Consider the following 13,739-nt stretch of genomic DNA (forward strand, 5'->3'; position numbering starts at 1 on the left):
TCAATGCCAATGCCAGACTTCAATGTCGGGAAAAATCCGATCCGGCAGACACAGAGAACCACTATTTTGTCGCTTAATACCCAGTCGTGAAAGTCTCCAAAACACTTTCAAAATTTTCCACCTGATGCATGACACACAGGTGCCTGTGTGTGTGTAACAGGTAATGCAGTATATTAGTGTTTTGGAGCCTTTTTTTGTTTTTATTTTTACTTGCTTTGGGGGCGGCGTGGCGCAGGACGTAGGGCCATCGTCTTCGGAACCAAATGTTCCCGGTTCGATTCCTGGTTCCTCCTAGTGTGCTCATGGTTCATCCATGATGGGGTAATTGCAGATAACAAATTTCCCCACAGGGATTAATAAAAGGGATAAATTATTACTAATTTTTAGTGTTGTCAAGACATATTCCTCCCATTAAAAGATGTTTTCAGCACTGAAGAGCTCATTTCCAATCGGCATGTATTGTTGGATACAATGCAAGTCAAACATTATTACTTACTATTGTCTCCAATATCAACACCAAGTTGATGAAGCACATCTTTAACAGACTGACTGTGCAACTGAATATTTTCCTCCAGAATGCGAGAATCAGTGCGCTGACAGCTTAAAATGCACTCTTGTGTTACATCAGCTCTATTGGTGTGAGCCTTTATGAATGGGTAATAAATGTCTTACAACTATTTTGGTGTGCGTAAGTTATATTTACTTTGCAAAGGCACCATAACCAAGGTCCATTTAATTACCTTTTTTAACCTTTTTTTTTTAAAAGATACATTCACAGTAATCTTGACTAATTGAATAAAGTCAACTAATTGTTGCACTCAAACAGCGTGGTACGTTTAGAAAATTACACTCAAATAATGTTACAATGTTAAAAACATGGAAAATATTGCAAAACCGTCATGTTTCTGTATATGTAATCTATTATGAAACTCTGTCCCATGCTTTGATATTTGTCTAAATAGGCACATCAAATCTACAAGAAAACGAAACAAAAATAAGCAATAATAATCTTAAGAGAAGCACATGGCTAATCATTATGCAGAATGACATCATTGAACCCTCATATTATTTGGCACCACATGTTTCAAGGAGGAAGCTGCCACAGTGATACTATAACCCATTAGGGATGGTTTGATTAGTCACCACACCGTAAAACAAAACAAGCAAGATTTGATGACAATAATTTGGGCTGATAATTAAGCGAAACGTATGAATACCGACATGCAGAGCCTCATTGACTCATTGTTGCTCATGTCAGTTCAAGGTGTCAACACTATCTAACCTGAGGTTAAGTTTACCCCTGGTATTAACATTCCTATTCACATTTGTTCTCAGTTGTCACTTGTGATTGGATCTCAGTCTCCCACCCAGTATCCCAATCAACAGTATTTTATCTCTATTAGGCAATACTTTCTTTCTAAACCTGTTCAAGTCATTTTTTTATTAACAGTAACACCTGATGAGAGACCACTCGTATCAGGTTAAAATCACACACTCATAATCTTTGTCTTCTGTGGTGGATTGTGTTGATGGCGGATGCCTGGCAAGACTGGGTCTGGTCTTTCATGTTTGCAATACCTCTCTGTTGGCACCTTGCAGTTTGCTGTTTGCGTAAATGATAAAATGCCCAACATTGCTGTCCAAGTGAGTACCACTCAGACAGAGGTAATCAGGGGATTAGGAGCTCCCTCAATGTCGCCCAGGACGCATTGTGTTCACAGTGTTAACAGAATGTGGTTCATGGCGCCTAGACCACCTCTGAATGTGGTCTAAGCAATGCAATTGCAGTGTGTCCTCAGACGAGTCTTTGGTGTGTTTTTTGTTTTTTTTCACAGGGGAATGGGCCCCCAACAGTGATAGCTGCGCCAACAAGAAATACAAGATTACCTTTTATGCTTTTCAATGTTTGTAATTTCCACATCAAGCCCCTCCTCTAGTCTGAGTTCTGGGTCACCATTTCAGTCGTTTCAGTTAGCATAACATTATTCAGAAGTATATGAAGATGCACAGCAACGTTTAAGTCCCACTGCCAACTTGTGCTTTGTCAAAGTAGTGAATAGTTGAATCTGGATCCCTGCTATACACACACACACGCACATGTTCTCATAGTAATGTTTTTTGACCTCAATTCTGCAGTTGACTCCGTTTGAAGAAAAGGAAATTGCTCTTCCTAGCGACTTAATTCCGTGAAGTTTCCCAACCATCCTCGCCATATATTTTTTTTGTCCTTGGAATGATGATAACAATAGAATACACTCAGGGGCAATGTCTGTCTCATGCCCTGACAGCATGTTTCACTAACTTTGGTTGGCAGATAGTCTACTCATGTACATCATGTGTTGAGTGATTCCATATTCAATACGTATACTTTTTTTTTTCTTCTTTTCCAAGTACCATCTGAGCACTATGATACACAGAAATGATGGTGTGTGCTTTGTGGCTGTGCCATTTGATTCATGCTAAAGAGATTTGAATGTTCTTTTTGTTTTTAAAGAAATAGTGGATACATGACAGTAACGTTTTGCATGATGCTTCGCCACCCGCTTCATTTATTCCTTTTCTAGGAATGAACCACTTTGTATGTACCTAAAATATTAATTATCAGTATTCTTATCAATACTATGTATACAGAAGGGAAAAATCATAGGAGCTGCACAGTCTTGCAAATTTGGAGTCACGTGCAAGATTCTCTTGACGGACACTAGTTGCTGTAAAAATGTAATTTTGAAGAAACTTTCTTTCTAAAGAAGTGATTTTTGGTGCAGAAAACATGGGAGCTGAACCTTAGGCCAAAATGGGAATGAAGGTAGAGGTTACTATGGACCTTGAGGGTTTTTTTTTATTTTCAGCAATATATTACTCCTTTAAGATAGGAACTGGAGATGAACTTTGAAAAATGTATTTTGTGCCAAAGTTGGGTAAATTGGATAATCACAACTGAAACTGTTAAAAATGAAATCTCACAGGACCAAAAATATCCTGCCTTAAATGTAGTAAATAAAACATATCTCAAACATTCTTATATTACTTAACACATGTTTAAAAATGCAAAACTCAGCCTCGGAAACACATGCATGAATGAATGTTTTGTAAGCCACTGATGCTATCGACATTTTGAGACCTGGCACCATGTTTTTATGTACATTACAGTGTTTTGACTTGCTGGGCCTTTAATAGTCATTGCAGTGACCATCTGACTCAAGTCAGCCGGCACCACAACATCTGTGGGTTTGAAAAAAATGGTTTCTAAAATTGTTCCCCCCCCAGCGATTTTATGTCCAGGTGCTTTGGCTACATCAATGTTCCAGTTAAGTTGAAGTGGTTAGTGTTTGCTTCCACAACCTATAGGCAATGTTGTATCGTCATTGCCTCAGTCGTGTGTTGGTTTTCTTTCGGGAGATTAAATCTCACTCACAAGTTCCCTTTCCCAGGAAGACTAACCCAACTAAAATAAAGGTGATAGGTCTTTTTTTTTTTTTTGAAAAATTGTTTGTCCTCCCTATTTTGTTTTCCATTAAATCTCTCTCAGCCTAGTAACACAATGTTTTGCCCTCCCTAGAACTTTAAATGAGATAAGTATGCAAACCCCCTTGTTTTCTTCCTTACCGCAAAAAGACAGCTATCCCTAGCTGACTATTATTTCATGTGCTTGCCTGTGAGCAAGCAGGTGGTTAATGAAACTGTCCATAGCCCTAGTATGTGACACAGGAACTGTTTGCCAAAAATGTGTTGATCAGAGTTTTCTTGTTGAACGACACAGTGTTGAATAGGTGGGATGTTTATATTTGTGGACACCGACAACATATCGGCAAGGGACAAAAACATCCCACTTTTCCTTTTTACCGTTCATCCCTGCTGTGACTTTTTCTAAAGCTAGCTGCCATGTGTATTTCTTCTTTGTTGTCTGTCGATTTAGCATGCTAGCAGAATGATCTGGTGCAGTACAGTGCATCAAGCTATTCACAGGTCTGTTGTCATGTAGTTGAAAGAGTAAGAGCAGGTGTGCATTCAGAAATAGAAAATCCATGCGGGACAGCCACAAGTTGGTCTGGTAGTTTTGGCCCTGTGAGAAGGTCTGTTTTGTTTGAAATTCTACAATATGTACTTAAATGGCAAAAAAATCTGATCAGACAGGATGATTAATCCATGTCTTTGTGTGAAAGATTTTTGCCAACACAATGATAAAGTGCCATTTTGCGCCTGAGAATGCATTCAATCAGAGGCACACCTAAGCTAACAACTTTCACAGCAGATTACGTCATGGGCCCAGCTATTGGTGGCTTCCCCTCCCTGAACTATCGTCATTGCATTACTATTGAAAATTGACAATGCATCCATGAAAACCAGAACCACTAGTCAATTTGCAATGAATGTATTCTGTAAATGAGATCACTTTAGCCACATATTTGAATCTCTGTTTCACACCACTGTAAACTCATCAGCATGGAGTCTTGCCGGGAGTCCCCCTGGTGTGAGTTGGTCTACCATGACGTTGTTTCAAGACCAGAGAGGTTGCTGGTGAGATGCTCCTGGATTTCTGATCCTGCGTGCTCTATTTGCTTTTAGATAGAGAGCCCAGCTGGCTGACGATGAGGTAAAGCCATGTTTGCAGTGCTTGTCTGACAAGGACTATAGTTTGAACAACTTGTTTTTCTGGGTAACAAGTTCTTCACTACGCTATTCTAGAGACCTGGAACTTCTTTTGGTGGATGGAAAAGAAAATGCTGAGATAGGTCTTAAAGTTGGTTATGGTCTCATTGCTCAACAGGCGCTTTTTACTGATAAGTCACGTGATCTTTAATATTCTTGTTTTTTTTTTGCATATTCTCAATGAGGCACAAGCTCTTCTTTAGTTTTCTCAGGAAACTGTTTCTATCAGTCTTGTCATTATTCAAGAAGCTTGAAGTTGGTTGTTGTTGATCAGTTTTTCAAATTTCACGAGAATTATAATGCACTTTATTTACTTTGGCCACGTAAACATGACGCTGTCTCATTCTCTTGCCTTTGCACATTCATAGTAAATCCCTCTTTATAAATGTAATTGGATGTTGTATGGAATTAAATCTATCAATTTATCAGGTCCAGAGTTAGACTTATGTGACCTTCTTAGTGGCTTATTGCATGATGTAATTTCAGTTAGAACGCTGTTGTAATATGTCTTGTTATTCCCGGCGGAGATAAGATGATGCAGATGTCAGCAAATTCCGTACGAGAAATGAAAACCTACCCAAATAAATCTGACCAAATACGTTGACAAAAACAAGGTGAAGTCTTTGTAAACTGTATTTTCAGTTGAACGTTCATTTTTTTTTCCTGCGAGTAACTATTCACTGTTGAGTTTTCCACAGGCTGCACAGTGAAGCAACAGCCTGGTCGAGGCCCAGAGTGATTTATTAACTATTTCATAATAGTCAACAATGGCAAAAGCAATGACAACAACTCAGGCTCAGCAGAAAAAAACAGAAACTCAATCCACACAATGCGGAGAAAACATGGATTGCATTATCTGAGGCGAAGCAGTTTGGCCCTAACATGAAATACTAAAATCCTGAAGAGATGCACTAAGGCTCAGCACAGAAAGTGAGGTTAGCATCATATAGAGAAAGGTCTATGTGACCGATATTCCAAAGTGTAGGCTCAGTCTTTCAGTATGTCGGTTAGCAGCTTGTTGTAAAGGAGCTGAAAATGATTGGCACAAAGGTCATCTTGGACTGATGGTTGCTCCCTGGTGACAGTGTAGTCAGGACAGTAGATTGACTGCATCTCTCAGAGTTAGAGGGCATTTCTACAGGAGGTTATTTTTCTAGGGAGAATAACAAAAAAAGCTCAGCCTGCAAGATACTTTTGAAGGTTAGTGTTTATTGGTGGTTTCAGAACTGTCAAAATATTACATTCGAATCTCTCCTCTTCAAATAAGACTCTTAATTTCTATTTTTGGAGGGTTTTTTGCCTCCCTTTGCAGCTCCTGTAAACTCTGCTGATCGGCCCATTGTATTATGATGGATGTGTGTTTCTCATGAAGTGTGTCTTGTTGTGCTGCAGGTAGAGGGGCTGTGACAGCTGATGTGAAATAAGATTCCAAACATGACTCCAGTGTGGAGGTTCAGCATGCAAGCTAGGAGGATCTGTTTGACACAGAGCCATTTGTGAATGCGAAGTAAATCACAGAGGATTTACCCAGAGAAGTCATACAAATAGATGACTATAACTGGTCTGTTCTTCAGTTTGAGCTGCATGTATGTACCTTGATGATTTATTATTAGAATGGGCAATATTCTGTACAATGTCATAACTTTCACTGGTGCATTATTCACTGATGCACTGTACCTATGGCGAGAAGATTAAAAACCGTGATATATACTGACAAGGATTTTTGAGAAGGATTTTACTAATAGCCTCAAATGTTTTTACTTGCTTTTGTAAATGCTGTGAAATATTTCTCAAAGTCTACCAAAATTGTCTATTTTCTATTGGCAGCCCTTTTTTAGTTTTTGGGGATTAAATCAATAAACAGAATTCTTAGAAATAAATGAAATACATTAATTTCTATTAAACATTCACACTGAAATTAGTTCCACTGTCATTTTCACTTTGATGCAATCAAGTCATGATCAAAAACATTTGATATGTTAAAATTTCAACTTAAATGGTTTTGTATTTTCATGTACTGATGCAATCTAAAAGCCAAGGCTTTTCCTCAGCAAACACTGTAGCCATTCATTTTAACAGTAAAGCTTGGAAAAAAAAAAAAATCACTAATGCCTGCTGCTGGTTGAAAGAAGCTTGAAACTAACTCAGACTACGAGGGGCTTAATACATCTTGCTTTCTTTTTGAAAATGTTCTCTTGACAAATAGGTTTACAATAATATCTTCAAAAGATTGACATTTTATTTGCAAGGGGGCTATCATTATTGAAAGAAAAACAATTTCCCCACAGCCAGTTCCCTGCTGGCTTTCAAGTGACTCTCACTGTGCTTGAGTGAAGCCCTGCCCTCTTCTCTCTTCCTATTACCTACATTACAAATACTAAAGTTTAGCTTCACTGGGCTCTCAAATTTGTGAAAAAGAAAAAAAAACTTCAATTTAGGGAATAGGACTCTTCTATAAACCAGTCTGCTATAACATACCGTATCCTTGCTAATTTCAAGCATTTTACTTCCTCAAAAACAATTTCTGAATCTAGTACGTGAGGAAAAAAAAATGTATACATGACACAGAACATGAAACTATTGTTCACCTAACAAATTTTTTTAGCCAATAATTGTTTATGTTTCACATCTAAAAACCGCCACTAAATTGAAATGATATTATTCCCCGGCAATGCTGCAAACACTCACCGTGGCCAAGAATTTCTTTTGTCAAGGAAACCAGTTTGTCAGCTTCTGCTGGCTTTAGGCATGAGTGTTGACATATGACCACACTGCACCCCAGCGCTGTTCACTCTGATGGCACAGGAATTTGCTCTGCACTGGGAATGTTAACACCGTGTACCTTCCATTAGGCGGGACAATCTCCATATCACTGGAAGGAGTCGTCCTGTAGCAGTGCTGCCCTTAAAGGAGCTTTGTCACAACCGTTCCCCTTCATTACAGAGGATGGCTCCGAAGCCCTTTGCAGCACAGTTTCTGCACTTTGCAGCACAGTTTCTGCATTGTTTAAATTTTTAAGCTGTGTGCCATTTTTTTGGTGTAAATTTCTGAAAGGAAAACTTAAGTATCTGTGGATCATAAATCTGTGCACATCCAGCGGTGGGCAAAGCTCTTGATGCATGGCTACGGTCAAGTCTTTTGCAAGGTAGTGCAAGTGTTTATTATGTCACAGTGCCTTCATATAGATATTTGTTTTAAATGACTCACCACGGGAGAATGGAACAAAGCTGACCTGACATTATTCAAGCCCTGAAGTAAAACTGGGGCCATTGTTTTACCACTGGCGATTCAACAACACCTTTAGCATGTTGCACATCCGTTGCCTCGAATCCAAAATACTCACGTATTACCATCTGATAATGGTCTCGTGCTTTCTCTTTTTCCAAAACAAAAAACTTGACGAGATCTGGATTTGTATGTTTAACATATCAAGTTACCTGGGACAGGTGAGCATAATATGATGACCATGTGTGTTATGGTGCCATGTCGGATTTTGATTCAGTTTAATTGACATATTTTACAACACTATGACTAAGCACACCCCTAAAGCACACTAATCAAACCCCTGTCTAGGGGTGTGCAAGTGTTTTGTGTAAGATACATTCAACTCAGTGTCAGTATGCAGTGTTGTGCCAATGGCTCACACACCCGCCATGTCTTTCTCTATGATTTTTATCTATTTTTCTAATTATAAAATTTATGTAGGGACAGATAGGGCTATAACTCACTTCACTCCTGTAATGCTGTTACCAGAGGGACGAGTCTTTTATTTCAGACAAACGTGGTTAGTTATTGCGCCTTTCTGAAAAGTTTCTGAAAAGAATTTTAGCTCTAAGTGACTGCTCAAAAAAGGCTCTGCAGGGGATGATATTTTGCCAGAGGCCAAATATGCCTGCTCCTCATTGAGATCAATTCAAGAAACAACACAGGTGCTCAGAAAGAAACACTGTAGGGAATCAGTTTTACTTCTTTGTTAATTAAATTGGGTATATTGTCTCTTTACCTGAATCTGGAGTGAACTGTATTCCTACAGATTTACTTGCATTCTGTTGCATGATCTCTTGAAAATAAGTTTAGCAATATGATGCAAAAGGAGTTCTAGCATTGCAGCAGAACTATATTATATAAAACTTTTCAGTTAATTATTGTGGAAATAGAAGGATAACATGCTGGTTGCTCAGTTAAGCTGCTGAGAGACTGCTAATTGCAGACCTTCTTCTCTGAAAGGGTTGCAAATGAAATAAAGTCTGCTGGTAAATTCCCCTCCTGTTTCAAAGTTGTGGCAAATGATGATGCCTTTGTATTGCTGCGCACCGCAATAATCAGGCCACGGTTATTTCCTGACGCTGGTGTTCAGAGGAGATGTCTGTCTGTTGGAGCACTCGCGTGTTCTCAGGCTGCACCAAGCTCAGCCTTAAGAATGGTAGTCTCCCTCTAAACCTCTTAAATCAGGAATTAAATCTTTAGTTTTACATTGGGTACTCAAAGATTGAGACCAAGTACAGCAGCTTGCTTATAGACACACTGTTTCTCTAGTTTCAAGTGGTAATTGATTGTTATACATATTTTATAAACATTAAGTTAAAAATGGAAACATTATACCTTGTACACAACTGGCTATATCACATTCTCTCTCTCTGTTTTCTAATGCGATCGTTTGACTTTCATGGTTATTGAAATTGGACTATTGAAATATTGATACCTGTGATTAAAATATCAAATTGAAGTTTTAAGTCATGATGTTTATATGTATTTTTCAAATCTTAACCCAGAAACTGCTGGTCTTTGTTTATCTTACATTTTGCAGAGATAATGATCATTTGATAGATTTAATTCTGCCAAAAGTAAATCATGTTGAAAATGATCCCACACATGTGAAGATGCACCTTTAAAACCGCTAATGAGATTGTGTTTCTTTTTAACGTAAAAATAAATGGTGTCGTTGGAGGAAGCCGATGCCTGCATGTGACACTGCCGTTTCTTCTGACAGGCTGTGGTGGAATGAGCAGTGTGTGTGTGTTGAAGAGGAAAGCAGTGCTCTGGCAGGATTCATTCAGCCCCCACCATAGAACTACATCTCCCAGCATGCCTGTGGTGCTGAGCAGCGGCGGACATGCCCCTCCAACTGGGCAGACCCCTCAGGCCACACCCCCCAGCCAGCAGGTAAAACTATGTTAAACACATGCCATTTTTTTTTCCCACGCACTGACATATTTGTCTTTCCCTGCCAATTGTCTGTTCCTCACTGTTTATGTCATGGCCTTAAAATCTGATCCCGGTAGAGAATTTGGTGCCAGGGTTTTTATGTAAAATTCATTGAGAAACCATCTTTATTTCTTGCATTTTTACTATCATGTTCTGTGAAACTGTAAATTACCCTAGCGTCTTATCAAGCATGGTATTCCTACCAGCTGTCGTATGTTCAGCATCTCACAGCAGTTGAAAACACTTAAGATAGGAATGTTCTTGTGGTTCCTACATGGAAGTGCATCTGCTCAGGTACTTGTAATTTGTGAGCTACAATGGCAAGTTCATTACAGGAGTAGGAGTTTCTTCCCTGTTCTAACAAGATTTGTGGAACAAATAGATGGCAAAAAGAACTTTCAGTCTTTCTATATTGACACACTACCTCGTGAACTGATTACAGACATAAAGAAAAATGAACATCAAAACATCCAGCTCCAACTTCTGGTCGAAAAGTCTTTGTTTCTGTGCAGAGAATCCCCTCTTTGTGTTGTGAAATATTTGTGGATCCGTGTATTTGCGGACCTTGTCAATTCTTGTTAATCAAGGAAATAGGCTTGATATGATAGCCATTATCAATGTGAAACCATAGAAATAGTGGGCTATCAGGACCAGTAAGAGAGTTGACACACTTTACATAAAAACCGAGAACATGTGAACCAAATCAGTTGCATGACATGGATGCAGGAAGTGTGAACCTAGACTAATTCTAAACTTAATCCTCTCCACACATTTTGTCTGATTCTGTTGAAGATTTGCCGCAGATCACTTTGTGTACTTGATTTGTTTTTAGCATAAAAGTTGCATTTATTCCTTTATTTATTGATTGATACAGTAAATACAACCGGAACAGTCGGACAGCAGATGCAAATCAATAAGACATACCTGAAATGGATCTGCTGATGAGTATTATTGTTTTCAAGTGCCTTTTAGACGCTGAGCAAATTGTAATGGATCAACAATGTTTATCTTAAGGCAGGTAATAGCCTTCTTAGGATTATATTCTCAAAATACACTGCTCCTTGAAAAGGAATCACCTGGGAGCAGCTAAGTAATGCAAAAAAAAGTGACTTGGTTCTAACTACTCCTCCCCTCACTGCCCCAGCAGCATGTGACTGAAGATTCTACTTGGAACAAAGCAGCACTTTCACTGCCACAAGTGTGTTTATTACCACAGATATGAGACTTACTATGTTGTAACTGGTTGTCATCAAGGAAGTATAATGACTCCAATATGTAGTAGATGATTAAACTTTTTTATTTATTTATTTTTTTAAAGCAGATTCATTCCCCTTGCCTTTTTTTGGTTGAATGGTAGGTCACTGTTGGAATCCAGGATTATTTGACTGATATGTTATGGAATAATATGTATATAAAGGCATATCTTGAATCTTGATCCTGGATAAGCGAGCAACAGTTGGCCTTGTGATTTTAAATGCCCAAGAGGTCAAATTGGGCCACCAGATCTGCTCTGCTGTCTCTGTAGTCCGGTAGTGTATCAGGGATCAGACACTGCTGCAACAAATCAGTGATTTTCTGAAGGGAGGCTGTATGACGAAAACACTGCTGTTTGAAATGGTCATGGAACCTTGTGCAGAAGTTTAGTGACATTCTGCCTGGAGTAGAAAAGCGAACTCCAAATAGCTAGAATCAGCAATCCTTTAAGGAACTCAAACTCAAATAGTAATCTTAGATCAGTTGTTTGTTCCTTTTCTTTTTTTTTTTTTTCCATTTTAAAGAAAATAGAAACATTTTCTGTAAATGGACGTTATCCCGGAGTAGTTTCACACTTCCTCCTGACAAAGAGAGTGCGCAAACTCAGAATAAATGGCAAGCATGATGTCATCTCATGATTATGACCCGCCAGTGATTTTTTTTTTTTTTTATATAAAAAGAATATTCATTCCATTGACATTATCAGAACCCCTGAGATTCAGAATACAGGAATGAATCCCAAAAATAACTTTTCTTAGTCCACAAAGAAAGCCCAGGTTTTTATTAAGTTTCAACATGAATTTTATCCTCTTATATGACTTTATATTCTCTTGAGTCTTAATTTCGCAATCTCTTTTCGCTTGAAAACTTGCTGCTTTTCGTAACCCCCCCTCCACCTCTCGCGGGTTCAAGAATCCCCCACCGTTTATCTCCTTCGCCACTGTTTTTCCAGCGGTTGACATCGGCGGAGTTGCGTCCCCCTGTGCCGCGGCGGCCAGCTGTGAAGGGGTGGCTGCGATGTCATAAAGTGTGAAGGTTGAAAAGCCACGATATCACATAGGGGAGGTGATCGAAGCTGCGGCAGCCGCCTGTGAGGAGGGAATCTGTGATGTCACAAAGGTGATTAAAGGTGGCGCTCAGCGTCTGTGATGACCTGTGAAGAGGCAGTGCCGGCGGTCCGTTGAAATCACAAGTGTGTCGTCTCCAATCCCTCAGTACTCGGGAACTTTTTTATTCCATCGGCGCCCTGCAGCCTGTTATATTTTTTTCCCTTTTCTTCGGCGACACCTGATGGAATTAAACATCTGCGCCTGGTTGCCGCCGCTTGATATTAGCCCTCGCCGACAAATGCATCACATTTTCGGCTGCTGAGTTCGTGTCCGTCGGTCCAAAAAAATCTGTGCCTGAGCGCTATGTGTGAACTGCTCAGCGACACGAGCTATGAGGCTTGCCGGCACATCGCCGAGCCCTTCCAAATATCTAGTATGTTTGATATCTGGAGCTTGTCAGCGACACGCAACAGAGAGCCAGCGGCCTCGCGAGCCGGCGTTAGGGGAAACCTGGAGGAGGGGAGGCCCTGCAGAGAGGCTACATGTATGGTAAGAACCGTAGTTTTAGAAGCGTTTAAGTCGGACCACCGTTGTTGCTGCGCCGATGGGACCGATGGGAGGACTGCAGATGGGATCTGCATTTTCAAGGTTTTGAATGCGCTCAGATACAATGAACAAGTAATAAGGGGCGGGCTGCAGATTCGACACGGTGGTCTCGATACGCTGTTCACTATTGGAAACCGTCCTCCGGGTCTTTGCCGTTGGTGTTGCTGACGCTGAAACAGTTGATCTAATTCTTCTAAGGCATTGGGATCTGTATGTGAAGCAAGGCAGTTTTGAAAAAACAAACAAAGAAAGCAAGGGGCCATAGTTTATGGGGAGAGGGGTGGGGATTCATTTCAAAGTTTTTAACCGAGGGATTTGGAAGCTATGATGAGTGGGGCAGAATAGAGTTTGATGATAGTAGTTTGTCGTTGTCCTCCATAAATCTTAGTGAGGATCTCCCCATCAATCAGGTTTTCATTAATAAATTGCATCTTCCCGTAACTGCGTGATGATTGACAAAGAAGTTAACATTGGTTTTACAGCATGCCCCTGACTGGCACGCTGGCATTTTTCAAGAGAATTTGAAGAATTCAGAGGAAGGATGAAATCCTCGAGTCTGTTTTTGGACAGATTCTTAAAACAAGATTCTTGATAACCATCTCTACATGACAGTTTAATTGTTTGACCACTTTTTTTGAGATAACAAGCTGAGCGTTTTCATGAACTGTAGATGTTTTGTCTAAAGTCTGAACAGCAAACAGTATGCTCCCTTCAAAATGATTCATGTCCCTCTCATTTTCTGGTACTTCTACTCCTGATTGATACATAAGTATGAAATAATTATTTTCATTTAAATTTTATTCCCATTTCCTTTTGAAAGAGTGCGATGAAGGCTTTAACGGGTTACTGCCTCTGTCACTTGTGAAAGAAACAGAATTTAATGAGCCATACATTTTTTTTTTGTTTTGTTTTTTACACAAAACATACTATTCATGTGTTGTTGATTGGATTTTTTTAATATAAAATGTGTGCTGC

The 13,739-nt window shown here is 39.5% G+C and overlaps 1 protein-coding gene across 1 annotated transcript in view; it reads left to right on the plus strand.

Annotated features, from left to right (window-relative positions):
- The window catches only part of pum1 (pumilio RNA-binding family member 1), a 41,204-nt gene that overhangs the window by 1,489 nt on the left and 25,976 nt on the right, over positions 1 to 13,739 (plus strand). Inside the window, 2 exon segments of the mRNA XM_086178122.1 lie at positions 9,641 to 9,659; positions 9,661 to 9,813. Of these exon segments, the coding sequence (XP_086034248.1) occupies positions 9,641 to 9,659; positions 9,661 to 9,813 (172 nt within the window).

The sequence above is a fragment of the Fistularia commersonii genome, chromosome 30 (genome assembly GCF_037954325.1).
Source record: "Fistularia commersonii isolate RoL2024-O1a breed Wild chromosome 30, RoL_Fcom_v1.0, whole genome shotgun sequence".
In the NCBI taxonomy this organism is placed as follows: Eukaryota; Metazoa; Chordata; class Actinopteri; order Syngnathiformes; family Fistulariidae; genus Fistularia; species Fistularia commersonii.